The sequence below is a fragment of the Crotalus tigris genome, unplaced genomic scaffold (genome assembly GCF_016545835.1).
Source record: "Crotalus tigris isolate CLP2741 ecotype Arizona unplaced genomic scaffold, ASM1654583v1 scf7180000018585.330925593:3314079, whole genome shotgun sequence".
Taxonomy (NCBI): domain Eukaryota; kingdom Metazoa; phylum Chordata; class Lepidosauria; order Squamata; family Viperidae; genus Crotalus; species Crotalus tigris.
In genome coordinates, this window is record NW_024097088.1 from 3105283 (window position 1) to 3121086 (window position 15804).

Genomic DNA, 15804 nt, shown 5'->3' on the forward strand with positions numbered 1-15804 from the left:
AGCAAGAATTTCCTACACACAAGACATCCTTTCTCAGGGACACAGAATGAAGAGTCGTGCGACTATTCATTCCAGGAGCAGAAAAAGGTGATCTGTCAGCTTCACGCTGGTCTTTCTGAAATCCGTGCAAGATTCAGCCAGACCAAGCAAGTACTATTTCAGCCACAAAACTCAAAAGGCAGCAAGATTTTGTGAACACGATTATTACAGATTGGCAATAAATGTCTCCGAGTCTACATGCAGGGCTACCAAGCATAATTGTCTGCTGTGCGTAGACTCACATTCATTCAGCCCAGACTAAAAAACTGATCATTCAAAAACTTCCCATGGAATTTGAAAAACGGTCATGCTTGCAGGATATCAGGGCTTTTCTTTCACCGTGACTGAGAACCTGTATAATTCAGTTGTCATCGAACTGCAGCCACATTAGCTGGGACTGTTCAACGATGTTTGGAAAGCCAGCGATTCTGCTACCTTTTGTGTTTTGTTGCCCTGTTGTATGCAACACAACTCTTCTATCTCCAGCACAGGCCAGCTGAAGATGAGTCGCCTTCAGCTGCTTTAATGAAACTGTTGCCCAAAAGTCGATGTGAGCTTGTTTTCTTATGACTGGCACTTGGTCGCGGTTCTTTTTCCACATTACACTTCGGGCAGGCCCGGATCCTCCCGTTCTGTCTACGGTGGGACGCGGGGAGAGGCCGATGGGGAGGCCGTTGCCCAAAGGCCCTTTATCACAAGGCCCCCTTTCCCAAATAGTAGCCAGCCCGAACATGGAAGCTGGGCCGGTCTCGTCGCCCCGGCTCCCAGCACCGGAGCGCAGACCCCGCGGGCTCCCACCCGGCCAGCCAAGGGAGGCACCCGCCGGGCTTCAGGCGCCGGGCAGCTGCTCAGCCCCGCCACAGGCTGGGCGTCTCTCGGCACAAGCGCTGCAGGAGGGAGGCCCCCGCCCGCTCCAGCGCCTCCCCGGCCCCTCCGGGCCCGGGCTGCGGGCCCCCGTCGCCTCTCGGCCGGCCCGGCCCAGGGAGGAGCCTCGGTCTGCCCGCCCCCGCCCAGCACGGCCGCCCCGGGCCTCCCGCCCTCGCTCCGCCCGCTCAAGCCCGCCCCGCCCCCGCCCGGGAACAGCCGCGGCTCTCGGCGGCCGCGCGGGATAGGAGCCCGGCTGGAGCGGGAGGCGCCCGCGGAGCCCGCGAGAAGGCCCGACCCGGCGCCCGCTCACCTGCCCACCGCCGCCGCCCGCGCTCCCGGCAGCCGCCCCGCTCCCCGTCCGCACACAAAGCCCGGCCGGCCGGTCGGTCGCCCGGGCGGGAAGAACGAGGTGCGGCCCCGCGCTGGGCTCCGACCAATCGGCGCTCCGCTCCGCCCGCTGGGCCCAACCGGATTTCGCGCTGCCGACCCGCCCCTCCAATCCGTCCAATCGCCGCCGGAACTTTCACAGTTGGTGCGGCCCCACGCTCCGAGGTTGGCCCAATCGCCGCCGCGTTTCGAAGCCACGCCCAGAGTTTTTCTACGACAACGTCCTCCTCGGCCAATCGGCGGCCGCACCGCCCCATCGCTGCGCGCCGATAATCCCCGGGTAACCCCAGGCAGGCGCCTCATTTGCATACCGAGCGCCGCCCTCGCCTACTCGCTCTCTGCCCTCTGCCCAGCCCCGACGCGTGTTAACGCGTGCACACGACGCGCAGGAAGGGGCAGCGCGCAGCGGGAAAACAGCAGCGGAAAGCTGGCGCTGTTGGGCTCGGAGGGGCGCGGCTCCCGGTGCCCTGCTGGCAGGAGGAAGCCCCCCCCCCTCCGACACTGCAGCCCAGGACCGCCAGCTCTCTGCCTGCCGCCGGCTTTCCCTGCCTCGCCTGCTCTTCGGCAGGGACTAGCCATCCTGGTCAGCTGCAACAGAGCCAGCGGGGGCAGCACTGGGCACCGGCGGGCGCCTCCAAAGCTGCCCTGGAGAGGACCCCTCCCCCCTACAGGGCCGGCCTCGGGTGGCTCTGCCCGACCCCCAGAGAGAACGGAACCGGGCAGGAGGGGATGGCAGCCAGGCGCCGTGCAGGAGGTCCTGCTGCCAGCCTGCCACCCACCCAAAGCCGCAGGCTTCTTACCTTCGGGCCTGTACTGGGCCACGATGGTGACGGTCTGTCCGGCCCTCTTCAGGGCCGCTGCCGCTTGCTCATGCGTCGCATTCCGGAGGTTGACGCCGTTCACCTGGCAAACAGACCTGCCCGTCAGCTCAGTGGGAAGGCAGAGCTGGACATTGGCACACGGGCCTTCCCGCACCCCCCCCCCCAAAGCCTCCAGCCTCAGGCCAGGCACTGAGCTGTGGCAGGGAGCATGCGCCTGACCTGATGAAAAAGAGCCCCCTGTCCCTGGAACCTGGGGGGGCAGCCTGCTTGGCGAGGGCCAGGATTCACCTGCCTTCCGCAGGCTCGAGAATCCATTTATGCGGGAAGCTCGGCACTGTTTTCCCCTGGCCAAGCGGAAGCCTCGCAATGGGGCTGGGCTAACCCAGGCTGGACCGGTTGGGTGAGGTGCTCTGCCCTGCCCTGCCTTGCCCTTCCCTGCGTGGGCCAGCGGGTTAACCCCTTAGTGGCTGGGCAGATGGGCCTATCTGCCCCCCCCCGAGAAGAAGGCCCCCGCTGGCAAAAGCACCATCTGCCCCCCCCCCGCTGCACTCACCGACAGGATCCGATCGCCACGCCGCAGCTCCCCGCTCAGATCTGCTGGTCCCCCGGCCAGGATGAAGGAGACAAAGATGCCCTCCCCATCCTCGCCTCCCACAATGTTGAAGCCCAGGCCGCTGGAGCCCTTGTGCAGGGAAATCTTTCGGGGCTCCCTGGTAGGAGGAAGAGAGGGGCAGCCGTCAGGGTTGGGGGGGGGACAGAAGCAGCTGGGGCTTGATCCCAAGATGGTGGGTGTCACCATCCCGCAAAGGGTCAGCAGCACCCCCCCACATTCACTCCAGGCTTGAACTAGACCCCACATTTTGGGTAAAGGGAGCTTTTGGCTGGTCTGCTGATGCCTGGAAGGAGCACAATGGGAAAGGGGGAGAATTGGGGAGGGTCAGCTCCTGTCCTTGGAGCTCCCCCCCACCAAGGTTCTCCTGGCTCAACCAGCAGCAGCCATCCCATGTCCTCCTCTCCAGGATGTTTCTCTACCCCCCCCCCTTCGCATGCCAATTAGCTCTGGAGGGGTCTGCTCTTCAAGAGCTGCACGTCCCCCCAGCCAGGACGGAATCAAGCCAAGGACAGCATTGCTGACCCACTCAGACCCAGACGTCCACAACAAGCCTTGCAGAGCCCCACCTGAAAGCATAAATGGGGGAAGCACAATACCGAGTCCCTCTTCGACGCAGGCTGGCAGACTGCAGTGGGGGTGGCTGCCTTCCGCAGGACATGGAGGAGGAGACGTTGACTGTGATCATGGTGGCTGCTTCTCTGGGGCGGGGGGGGGCGGGGGGCTGGGCAGCCTGCCTTTTATCTGCACTGCCCGCCCTCCCCTCTCCACCAGCAACCGGGACTGTCAGACCCTTGAGATGATCCAGATGCAGGCGCTGTCCAGGAAGCTGCCACTGGCCTGAACTCTTCCCTCCCTCTGGGCACCCGCCAGGCGGGGGGAGGAGGCCCAGCCTGCACAGCCAGCTCTGCAGAAGATAGGCTGCTTGACAGAGCCAAGAGCAGAGGCCCTTGGTAGCGGGGTTGAGGCACTCAAGACTGCCAGGGTCCTGGCCGGGAGGCTTCATGTGCCATTTGCCCCTCACCTATAAATCGCAGCCTGCTTGACATTGGGGTAGGGCATTCAGTGGGCAAGGGGGCAGCCCCTTGAATTGCCCCTTGCTGGACTCTACCCCCATGCTGGGTTTTCAGATCAGGGCATCGACTGCCTGCCTCATTCTGATTAGCGCCCTCGTGTGGCCATGAACCAACACTGCCAGTGGTCGGGTGCTCCAGATAGCGCCCCTGGAAGCCTGCTTGCCTTGGACCTTCCCGCCCCTCCAATGCCAGTCTCTGCCCTCTGCCCACAGAGCCCTCGTCTTGCCTGTCACCAGTGCAGAAAAAGCCGGGCCGCGAGTTCGAAGGGCTGTGCGAAAGCTAACTCACCCTCCCCAAATCTGCTCCTCCAGCCCCCCCCCCCCGATTCTCCAGCAGTGCCAACAGGCTGCCTGCCTGCTGAGGGCTGCAAGAGCCTGGCCAGAATGACCCCCGGCAGCAATCAGAAAAGGCAGGACAGCACGGAAGGTCTGGTATCAACATCAGAAGTTGGGCTTTCAGCTTTGACTCCCCCCCACCCCCCCTCGGGGAGAATCCTGCCTCCTGGTGTGAAATCCCAGCCTCTCTGTGCGCCAGAGGCAGAAGGGGGAAAGGCGGAAAAAAGAAGCCCCATGGAGGGAGGGAGACCCCCCCCCGCAGCCTTATTTGTTGTTGAACCCAGCAGGACTGCCCGCTCACCTGGTGAAGTCCTCCTCTCCAATCAGGTGGCGGGGCACAGGTGAGTAGCGGGCAGGCGTGACCTGGGGAGGAGCAGGGTAAGCAGGCTTGCTCTCCATGCCTCCAAGGTAGCCTAGGCCAGGATTATGGCTTATGTGGTTGTCGGCCAAGGCAGAAAAAGCTAGGGAGACAAAGGGGGGAGAGAGACCAGGCTTAGCCTCCGCTGCTCTTGGGTGGCCTCCCCTCGACTGCCACCCAGACCCCTCCCCTCTGCAAAGCCAGACGCTCCTCCCCAAACTGGAGGGGGGCAGGGCAGGGACGTACTGCTGGCATAGTCCGGGGGCGCATACAGGTCATTGATGTGGGAGCTGCCCGGCTTGGCCACCTTCAGGTACACCATATCGGAGGTGTTCTTGAGAGCAGCCACTGCCTCTTCATGCCGCACCTCTTGCAGGTTGGTGTTGTTCACCTGGGAGGGGGAGGGGAGGGGAAAGAGAGCTCTGGTATGCTCTGAATGCCTGAGCAAACCGAGAGACCCCAGGTGGCTCCAAAGCCCACCTGCCTGGCTCAGTTTTCCACAGTGGCCACTCTGAAATTCAAGAGCCTCCGCAGGTTACATCCCAACCAATGATGCTCAAAGATAGACTGCCTCAGAATACGGAGGATCCATACCTGGCAATGGCAATCAGCAAATTAACCTGCAGGTGGGTTGGGCCTCAATTCTGGGTGGTACCAGAACCAGGTATAACAGGAAGACATGCTTTCTAGCCAGGAACCTCTCTCTGCAAGGCCCCTGACCTCTGTGGCACGACTCATCGCAGCCCGTAAGAGAAGCGGCGCTGGCTACTCACTGCGAGCAGCCGGTCCCCGATCTGCAGCCGCCCGTCTTTCTGGGCTGCGCCCCCTTCGATAATCTTGGTGATGTAAATGCTGTTGTCGCCCGGGATGTGCTGGTTCCCGATGCCCCCCGCGATGCTGAAGCCCAGCCCTGGAAGAGGGAGCATTGCCTGCGCTGCATTGGGGGGGACTTAACGTTCCTGGGTGCTTCTCAGTCGTTGGCCGAGAACGGTGGTGCCAAATGCCCCGCAAGGGGGGGCACTCAGCAAGGGGCTGGGGGGGGAAACCTTTCCACTGAAAATGGCCAGCAGTGCAGAGGAAGAACAATGAGGCAACTCGGCTGGGGTCCTTCTCCCTCAGGGGTGGCCAGCCTCACTGCAAGAACTGGGGGGTAAGCCTGAGGTGCCCCCCACTGCCCCACTCTGCAGGGCTGTGAGATATTCTCCTCCCACAGCTGGAACCAGCCGTGCACTTCCAGGCAGCAGCTTCTCCTGAGCAGGGGGCTCGTGAGCAGCTCGACCAGGAACCTCCACAGTGCCTGCTCCCGGCCAGCAGCAGCTCTGGTGGCCCTCAACAGCCAAGCCCAGCCCCGCTTGGTAACCCTCCAACTGAGTCTCTGTGAGCATAAGCTCCAATGGCAACTGGCCCCCAAGGTTCCCAACCCCTGCCTCTCACCTTTGGGCCCTTTCATCAGGTTGACCTCCATGATGGTCTCTGGCGGGGGCTGCCTTCGCCTGACCAGCAGCCTCACCACCGGCCCTGCTTCCTTCAGCGCCTCCACGGCCTTGCTGTGCACCACCTCCGAGACGTCCACTTCGTTGACCCTCAGCACGCAGTCGTTGACCCTGAGCCACGGAGCAGGGGGTGAGGGAGGAAGGGCCAGCCCCAGAGCCCCTGCCCATCTGGGCAAATCTCCCAGCCCTGCTCCTCTTGGTCGCACCTTCCCCATCTGGCCCTGAAGGGTTGGGGCTGGGGACCTCTGCCACCTGGCACTCACCCCAGGCGGCCGTCCATGGCAGCCGCTCCACCCGGGATGATCTTGGTGATGAAAATGCCAGGGTCGTCGGGGATATGGGGGTTATCGGTGCCACCAGCAATGCTGAAGCCGAGGCCAGAGTTTCCCTGCAAAGAGACCCAATGTGAGCTGGCCCTCCCCCTAAACAAGGAGCAGGAAACCCAAGAGGAAGCAGCCTGGACGGCAAGGAGGGAGAGTCCCCTGGGAAGACAAAGCTTGTGGCAGACCAAGCCAGATCTCCCAGCCTCGGCTGTGTCCAGGAGTGGGACAGGACTGGGACCTCAGTAAGCTCCATCTTTGAAGACCACGGCAGAAAAGAGGCCCCCTGCATGCGCCAATTTTGGGCCAGGGACAGAGGGCTTGGATGACTGGAGAGAAAGGCCGGACTGGGCAACTCACCCGTTCCAGGACAATCTCCTCATACTTGAACATTCCGTCGCTGCCATTCATCTGGGGGAGAGAAGGAAGTTCCAGGAGCCCAGAAATAAAGGACCTGGGCAGCAAATGACTCTTGCATGCCTGGCACAGCGAGCCCAGTGTCCAAAGACCAGCCTCGATGCCAGCAAACATCTCTCCTGATCCACGTGGATTGGAGCAGATGTGCCACGCTGGCCAGGATCAGGCAGCTCGTGGCCGTGAAGCAGGAGAGGGCTGGAGAAAAAAGGCTGCTGGGCCTCAGAAGTCTTTTGGTCACTGAATCCTCTTTGAGGATCACAGTGAATTATCGGGCAGTTAAAACCAGATTCTGCACAAATTCAGATGCTAATGAAATAAGCTAGGATAATGCACTGCCACGCCTGTGCTGCTTATTTCAGGAGCCCCAGGGTTCTCACAACCCCAGATCCCTAACTGGTGGCCCTGCTAGTGTCCAAAATGCCTAGGGAGGCTGACAGGCTGCACAGAGATAAGAAGCCTGCAGAGTCAAGGTGAGGAAGCCTCAGGACGTGATGAGCACTGAAATGCATATTGTTTAGGCAGGCAGGAACTGAGCAAGGAACCCAGCCCCCCCAGCATATTCCCCAGGGAGCCTGTTTGGGTCACCCTCTCCAAGAGCTGGCAGGCCCACTTGAGGAGAGACCTCTCCCATCGATCAATCCCACCCCCTACCTTAGGCTCCAGACAACGGAGTCCACCCAACAGGCAGCCAAGAAGGGCCCCTTCCTGGAAGTGAGCAAGACCCTCTGGAGAAGGCAGGGACTCTAGCAGAGGAGGCAAACTTACGGAGAGGCCAGGCTCCAGAGTGTCGGTGTTCACAATAATGGGTGAAGGGCTGGCCTGAAAGAGCAAAACACACCCGTGTGAATTGAGCTGCCCTCGGCAGGTTCTCTGTGGTTTCTCCACTTGTTGGGGGGGGGGGAAATCCTTTGTAGGGCTCCTATGAAGGGGTGTCCTTTCCATGTGTCATTTCCAGGACCGGTGCACCTTCTGTCCCAGCCCCCAATTATCCAGCTGTTTGCCAACCAACCAAAAACTTGCCAACTCTAATATGATTTTTCCTCTGAGTCACTGATTCCTCTGATGGAGTGCCTACTTCATCCAATTCCCTAATCTTTGGCAGATCCTGGACAGATCCAGAATCCAGGGATCTCTCAGGTTCTGTCATTAGCCAGGAGAACGGATGAGAAAGAAAACTTTCCTTCATTTTTAGCAATATTTTTATTTTTTTGTTTTCTACCAACTATTCCTCAGGAGTTAACAATGACCACAACAACTAGATTTCAATGATAATTTTAAAAGTGCAGTATCGAATAATGAAGCCCAATTAATAAATTAGGCAGGGAACCGTTTTTATGATAATTGTTTAAAAAAACCTTGCTTTTGACAATAGATCAAAGGTCTGGCCAAATAAAATGGGGTTTCTTTCCATCCTGCATCGAGAAGAGCATCCTGGTCTCACAGTCAGTCTTCAGTCCCCCCACCCCACGGCCCTCCAACCCCAGAATGGCAGTTCCAGTTTTGGGGGCTTCCCGTTGTTGCTTGGTGCCAAGTTTGAACTTGTAAAAGAAATACTCAAAACAGGAAGCTGTTGCCAAAACCCGAACCAATGGCAGTCAACAATTACGAATCCATTACAAAAAAAAACCTAGAATAGTTGTGCTGAAAGCCAAAATCTGTATAAAGACAAACATGCTCAAGAAAATGCAAATTGGGAAAACAGAACCCATAAAGAAAAAGATGATTAAATGATTAAAAGAGAAGAAGGGGAGGGGCTGGGGGGAGAGAAATACACACCTGACACCAAGTGACGTCCCTTTCACACGAGGTTCCTTTGAAGATCTTGAGAAGCCCAGTGGCTGAGTTTCTCTCTCTCTCTCTCTCTCTCTCTCTCTCTCTCTCTCTCTCTCTCTCTCACACACACACACACACACACACACACACACACACACACAAAAACACCTGTCGGTCCATCCATCCATCCATCCTGCAGGTTACATTGTTGCTTTTGGAGCACAAACTAATAAAATGATTCAGATTTTTATTTTAATTGGTTAATAATAAAAGAGAATATTTGTAGCTCGGGTTGACACAAGGGGTCCTTGGTGCTCTCTGAACTTGCTTTCTTGCAGACAATTTCATTACTCAAACTAGCTAACATCTAGCACTGAAGACTAGCACTGATGAAATGCCTGCAAGAAAACAAGCAAGCTCAGAGAGCACAAAGGACCCCACATAACTGGTTAATTTCACGGCCTTCCGTGCAGTTTGAATCCACCTGCTTGTTTCCCTATATCGCCATGGGGGCTCCGCGTCTGGGGCCTCGATCCAGCGCTCTCCCCAACTCGGGCGTCCCCAGGTGCCCCCCCCCACCCCGTTTCCCCAGGCGTCGGGAGCTGTCCAGCACCGGCGCCTGCTGAAGTGGGCAAAAGTGGGCTCCAGCTCTTCTTCCGAGGCAGGCAGCTGCGTGAGGACGGAGGCAGCCCACCCCTCCCAGCCCCAAGGGATCAGCCCTCTTCCCAGCCTCGGCCAGAGCCACTGCCAGTCAGAGCGGGCATCTGGGCTTGACCGCCCAGGGCGGATTCAGCCAAAGGCCTACATGCCAGGGAACAGAGCTGCCTCCATATCCACAGAAATGAGCTGAGGGGGGAGGAAGCGCTGGATATCATTGACTCGGGTTTTGCCCTTCACTGGAAGACATTTCCGTCGAGGGAGCAGTTGGCCTGGCAGCCCACCAGCCCCCTTCCTTTGCCTCCCATTCTTCTTGCTCCCCTCTCTACAATGCCTGGGGTGCACTCAGGATCCCACAATGCTCGCTCACCAGCCCAAATGGCTTTCCAGCCAAATGAACCCCTTGTTCCCAGTGGGGACTCTGAGCTGAAAGGCTCTCTGTGGGGCTAAGAGGAGCGAGGAAGCAGAGCTGAAGCAGTCCCGAGGAGGAAAGGCAGCCCACCCGATCCTTGGAATCCCAGATCTAGGCTGGCCAAGATCCCCAAGCAAGCTATGGATGGATGGTCTCCCTTAGCAACATCCACTCAGTTAATGCTTCGATTCCCCCCCCCCGTGCGCCCCCCAGTCCTGAATAAAAGCAGATGGAACGAAGCAGAGTCAAGCACAGGCTGAACAGCAGTAAATAGAAAACCACACGAGAAATGAAATTCCAAACCAAATCAATAGAATTTCCCAAAGGTGCCACACTTTAAAGACAGATTCAGACAGCCTGACAACCTGGGTGTCAGGGAACAGGTTGGTGATGGGAGGAGAAATTCAGCCCTCCCACAGAGATTGCACCAACATAAGGAGCATGAGTTGGGATACCGAGGCTGGTCCATGCGATAGGACGGGCCTATTCTCTACCACCCCAGGGAAATTACTATGCAAAATATTACCTATTCTATTCTTTATTTCCTAGAAAAAGTGATAGCGAGGCAAGAAAAACCTATCAGTACTAATAGTGGAAGCGGTAATAGCAGTGAGTAGTTGTACACCGAAATCCATTTCCCAAGGAGCCACTCTAGGTTGGCCATTTATGAGACGCTGCGTAGCCACTGGTCAGGTGATGAGAAGACCCCCCCCCATGTCAACATCAGGCAGGGATCTCCTCGACCAAGGAGGCTTTTCCAGTCGACCTCTGGCTACCATCAGGCAGTGGGGAGAAGGAAGGCCTCCAAAGCTTCCAGAAAGAAAACTCACAAGGGCTTGTCAACCCAAAGTCACTGCCTTCCAAAACCAAGCCAGCTTCCTGCTCTGCTGGCAAACTTCCTGGAGCAGGTAGCCTGGCCATAAGATGCCGGGCCGCCATTCCTCAATCTGCCTGAGCCTGGCTTGTAATGACTGGGGAACAGCACAGCTCCACTCCGACTCAAGGCTCCCTTGCCTCACACTTGGCAGAGGTTCAGAAGGTGCTAACTTTTCAGCCAATTTCAGGAGTCAGTTGGGTGGGTTTTGTAGGCAGGAAAACAGTCCCGAAGAGGAAGAGAGAAGCCGAGCCCTCGTCCTTATTCGAGAGGGAGAGCTGCACAGAGGCTGGTCTAAACTAACAGTGGCCAAGGACAGGCATCCTGTAGAGACAGAGGGGCAACACTCCGTAAGAGTGAAATATACCTTTGGCATATAAATTAGGATTATCTCAGAGCAGGGGCCACAGGTCAGCGGGCAGCACCAGCTGCCCCTTGCGAGGCTCCCAGACCCAGCGAGAACCTCCCTGCCCATCTCCAAAGCTTCTGGGATCCCGAGCAGCTGTCAGAGAGCCTGAAAAGAAGGGGAAGCCCTCAGCTGATTCTCAGTTTCTGCTGAGAAAGATTTGGAGGTTCACAAGCAAAAGCCTGGCTTTCAAAGCCTGTGCAATCAAATGAACCATTTTAGGCTGGGTTCTATGCCAAGCTTGTTACCTGCTAGAGAGAAAGAGAAGCAAAACCCAATTACTGCCTCCCCCACCTCAAAACTTAGTCCTCAGACAATGGCATGAGATGGGCCATAACCCTTCAGTGCAAGTAGCTCTGTGGGCACATTGAAGTGGTTTTCTTGGCGACAAGACTGAAGCAGTTGGCTTTGGCTTTTCTGACCTCCAGGTTCCTCTTGGGATTCCCAACCCGGGAGCTGAGCCTGACTTTACAGCATTTCCAAGATCAGCCCAGGCTGGGCATCCTCATAGCAGCAGGTGTCACCAACAGGCCTGTTTCTGAGAAAATGAAGCAGGAAAACTGCAGCTTTGGAGGAGGGAGGGAGGAAAGGCAACCTTGCTGGGAATTGAAGTTCCTTCTCCCCCAAGCCCCCGTCAGCCCCCTCCTCTCCTGCTTCTTCATGAGCTATTCCGATGGCAGCAGAGCCTGATAAGGGAAGGACCCCGTATTTTGTTATTAGTGCATCCTAATCCAAACCCTTGACGCTAAACCTATCAATAAATGAGAAACAGAAAGATCTCCCGATGGGGTCCCTGTGGATCAACAAGGTTTGGTTCCAGCCTATTACAGCCCCAGCCTAAAGATCCCACAAAGACTGTCTCCGATGCACAAACAGTTCCCACTAGAAGGACCCACAGAAGGTCAGGATGTCTGAAGGTGGTTGATTGCTATCGCTGGAGGCCTTCTATGCGGATACCTGGGTGGGAGAAGAAGGTGCCCTGAGGAACACACTCTGGTAGGAAAGGACTACCATAGCACACCTGTGGAAAACAGGGGACGCAAAGGGATGGTGATGGGCATCCTATTGCAGAGCCTAGAGAAAAGCACAGGCGATGCTGGAAACAGCTACAGCTTCCCCAACCTGCCTCTCTTGGCTGGGAAGACCCTAAAAGCCGCCATCCGGATTTGTGCAAGGGACTGAGAGACAAAAATCCCCAGGAAGGACCCCCAGTGATCGACTGGCTGCCCTGACCCCATAACAGGGCCGGCTAGAAGCATCAGGAAAGCCCAAGGAGCCTGCCTTCCTTCCTTCCTTCCTTCCTTCCTGGGCCTGGGGGGCAGGTGCTCGGAGTCCCTAGGAAGGAGGGGACCCGGGAGAAGCCCTCTGTTCTCAGGGCTCCACATACTAAATGCCAGGCAGCTGAGCGGGGGGGGGGGGCGCAGGTTTCCCTTCCCTCTGAGTCATAATGAACGCCAGAGCAACTGGCAGACCTCCTGCCTCGCACAGAACAGGCAGAGCATCCCAAGGGGAGCCAGGGAAAGCGGCAGGTGGCTCCCCACGGCCCCCACCCACCACTCCAGCAGCCAGGCAGTCCCACGCCAGCCCATAGGCCCCCTTGCCCCCTTCCCCTGCCTTCCCCCAGCTGTGCTGCTTTCCACTCCACTCCCCCCCCACCCTCCTCCGCCTCCACCTTCTAGTGCCAGGATGAAGCTCCCTCCCTCCCTCCCTCTCTGAATAGAACATGAGTAGCCATAGCAACCTCACCCTGCCAACCTCCCACCTCCAGCTTCTCGGCCCCATCCTCTCCCTCACTCCCCCCCCCATTGCCTCAGGAAACCCACCCATCTCTGGGACCCCCACAGCCCTCCTCCCCACCCGCCCACCCTCGGCAGGGCACCCCTCGGCACACTGCACCCACCTGGCCCCTCTTGTCCCATTTTATCCCTCATCACCCACTCTTTCTGCCTCAGGCAACCTCCGAGCACCAGCACTACCCGGCTCTGCTTCTGCCAATCCTGGGGACCATCAAGCGTCCAGAGGGGGAGAACCGAGTCACCAGAAGCTAAGGCTGCCTCTCACTTTTCTGAACCAGAAGCCCCAAAATGGTGTTGTGATGGACTGGGGAACCCTGCTCTGGCTCTTTCCAGGTGCCCCCACACCCACACTGCACAATCCTCTCCACACAGGCCAGCCATGGGGCAGGAAGGCCCCCCTCCCCACCCCGCTTTGCCATGGCACGTGTGCCCTGTTCTGGGTCACTCCACAGTGGCAACGGGGTGCGTGTTCCTTTATGCCCTGGCTAAGGATTCACTTCACCAGCTCTGGAAAATGAGGGGGGTGGGAGGAGGCAGAGGAGCATTGAAAAGACCGGGATGGGGTGGGGGGGGTCCTTGGGCTACAAAATCCACCAGAGCAGTCCAGTCTCCCCCAGGCTCTGCCAGTCTTGTGGAAACTGATACCAGCGACAAAGTGGGGCCAAGAACAAGTGGCCTGATTGCCCCCCCTCTCTTCAGGCCAGGCCTTCCCCAAGTGCCAGAGAGCTCATCATAAGAGGGGCCAGGCAACCCCACAGAAGCACAGGCACACATAGCAGGGCCATAGGAAGGGGGCAACCTGGGACAGTGCTCCACCTCCCTTTCTGGCCCTACTAAAGACAGGCCCCCCAGTAGAGGCCACAAGGGGCCACGCCAGTTGGCCAGGTGGGCAGAGGGCGAGCCGCCCCTCACCAGAAGAGGCAGCCGAGCTCAGCGCAAACCCTCCAAACATCTCTGTGAGCAATTTGGCCTGCCTGGGCCCACTCTCTGAGCCGAGCCCCATCCTCCACAGCCTGCCAGGACCTCTCTAGCTCAGCTTCTGTGCCAGCCCTCCAAAACGCCCCCCCTAGTCCTCCCAAACCTTTTCTCATCAGACCCCCATTGTGCCTTTTGACCAGCACCGTGTTAAACAGCCAGACCCAGAGCAGAGCCGTTCTTCACTCCAGCATACACACACGCACACGCACAAATATGCACACACATCTTGCCACTGCCATCTTAGGAGAGAGATGTGTATGTACCAATTTCCATCTGACAGCTCTGGGGGAAGGGCGCCCAGCAGCTTCGCACACACCGCACAGATTGTCCACCAGAACAGCCAAAAGCTGGCCAGGCTGCATTTGGCAGGGGGCATTAGGGAACAGCAGGGCCGGTGGTCTTCACAACCGCGGTGCCCAATGCCAAGGCAAGGGGCCATGCCCCACAGGCAGGGAAGGCAAAACTGGACGCGGTTGTTCCCCCTCCGCCTGGGCGGCACCCGGGATCCTGCCCCTCCAGGGCTGGGCTGGGGCGAGGCAGCCTCCGGCAACAGAGGCTTGGCCCACTCGCGCAAGACGGGGACCCACCGAGACAGCCTCCATTTTACTGCCTCGCGTGAGGCTCCATCCATTTTCTCCGCTGGTGCCGCCGAGGCGGCTGGCGGCGCGGAGGTTTCCCGATCCCTTTCTGGGCCAGGCCGAAGGGTCCGAGGTCCCCCGGCCACGTTTTATCAGAAGCAGCCCCGCGGGGAAGGGGTGCTGGTGGCCGCTCGGCCCTGGGTTGAGGGAAGGGCGCATCCACGCGCGGACCGCTCGCTCGCAGGGCGGCGGCGGCGGCGGAAGGGCCAGGAGCGCCCCTGCCCGGTGAGGCCTCGGTCCTCGCCTCGCCCGCTCCCCCTTCGCGCCCGAGAAGCGGCACCCACCTGTTCATACCAGTCGCGGTTCGAGCAGGTGCATTCGGGCCACCAGGCAGGGCTGCTGCCGTTGATCTTGGGGGTGCCCGCCCCGCCGCCCCCCTTGGCCGGACCCTGCTTGGGCGGCGCAGGGGGGGCGCTGTCGCGGGCCGTGGGGACCAGCTTGCCCTTGGCCCGGGCCGTGGGGGTGGCGGCCCCGGGCTGCGAGGGCAGCGTCTGCGAGCCGTAGCCCCCGTAGCCGCCCCCGCCGCCGCCGAACTGCTCGTGCTGCTGCCACTCGCCGTAGCTGGGGGGCTCCATGCGCCGCAGGGCCGCCATGCGCGTCACCTCGTAGCACTCCGGGCAGCGGCAGCAGTGGTGGTGCTTGTGCATCTTGCCCGCGCCGAGACAATGACCCCGCCGGCCCCGCGCCGCGCCGCACCGCTCCCTCCGCCAGCCGCCCAGCCCGTCACCTCCGCGGGCGCGCCGACCACGCCGCCGCCGCCGTCGTCGCTAGCGCATCATCACCGCGGCGGCGGCGGCAACCGCGCCGCATCGCCCAGCTCCGCGGAGGGGGCGCCGCCTCCCCCCGGCGGCCGCGGCGGCTGCTGCAAGGGGCGGCCGGGCGGGCGAGCGAGCCCCGGCCCCGGGGGCTGCGCGTCTGAGGCGGCGGGGCGCGGGGGCTTCTCCGGCTGGCGGAGCCCGGCGAGGAAGGGACTGGGGCTGGGGCTGCTGCCGCCGCCGCCGCCGCCGCGGCTGGGGAGAGCGCAGGGGCCGGCGCCGCCTGTGGTCCCTGGACGGGAAAGGGGGAAGGCAGAGCATCGCGCTCGCCCAGCAGCTCCCGTTCGCCGCGCCGCAGCCAATCGGCGCGCAGGGCAGCGGCGGCAGCGCCGCGCATGTTAAGCAGGGGCCCTTAAAGGCGCAGCGGCAGCCCTCCAGCACACCGCACCGGAGGGGGGTCGGCGGGGGATGCGGCCCGGGCCTCTCCTCTCCCCCGGCCCCGTCCCCCTTGACCCTCCCCCTGCCAGGTAGGCTAGGCAGGGAAAGGCCCCCCGCAGGGGTCCTCGGAAAGGGAACAGGAGTCCCCAGTCCCTATTCTTCCGGATTCCGGAGGAGCGAGCCCCCTTCTCTTGCTCAGCTCCATCCCACCCATCCGAGACGCAACTGGATGGCAGCTGGAAGCAGAGGCCTTAGCTCTCCTTCCTCCCTGCTGACCGATGGCCCAGGGATCTCGGCCTGGGCTTCCCACCCCTCTTCTACTCTCTGAGCCTGCCCAGCTTCCCAAGATCAGCC

At 59.9% G+C, this 15804-nt stretch overlaps 1 protein-coding gene across 8 annotated transcripts in view; it reads right to left on the reverse strand.

The window, feature by feature from the left end:
* DLG3 (discs large MAGUK scaffold protein 3) overlaps nt 1–15804 on the reverse strand; it is a 39071-nt gene that overhangs the window by 14990 nt on the left and 8277 nt on the right. For 3 of the 8 annotated variants that reach the window (XM_039354838.1, XM_039354835.1, XM_039354836.1), the window contains exons 5-13: nt 7489–7542; nt 6667–6717; nt 6250–6374; nt 5928–6097; nt 5267–5403; nt 4740–4884; nt 4437–4596; nt 2668–2824; nt 2094–2196 (exon numbers count right to left, since the gene is read on the reverse strand). In XM_039354838.1, the coding sequence (XP_039210772.1) occupies nt 2094–2196; nt 2668–2824; nt 4437–4596; nt 4740–4884; nt 5267–5403; nt 5928–6097; nt 6250–6374; nt 6667–6717; nt 7489–7542 (1102 nt within the window). Of the gene's footprint in view, nt 1–1216; nt 1311–2093; nt 2197–2333; nt 2475–2667; nt 2825–3293; nt 3425–4436; nt 4597–4739; nt 4885–5266; nt 5404–5927; nt 6098–6249; nt 6375–6666; nt 6718–7488; nt 7543–14541; nt 15122–15804 lie in introns of those variants that run through there. The other 5 variants (XM_039354839.1, XM_039354837.1, XM_039354841.1 and 2 more) reach the window with 5 other exon arrangements.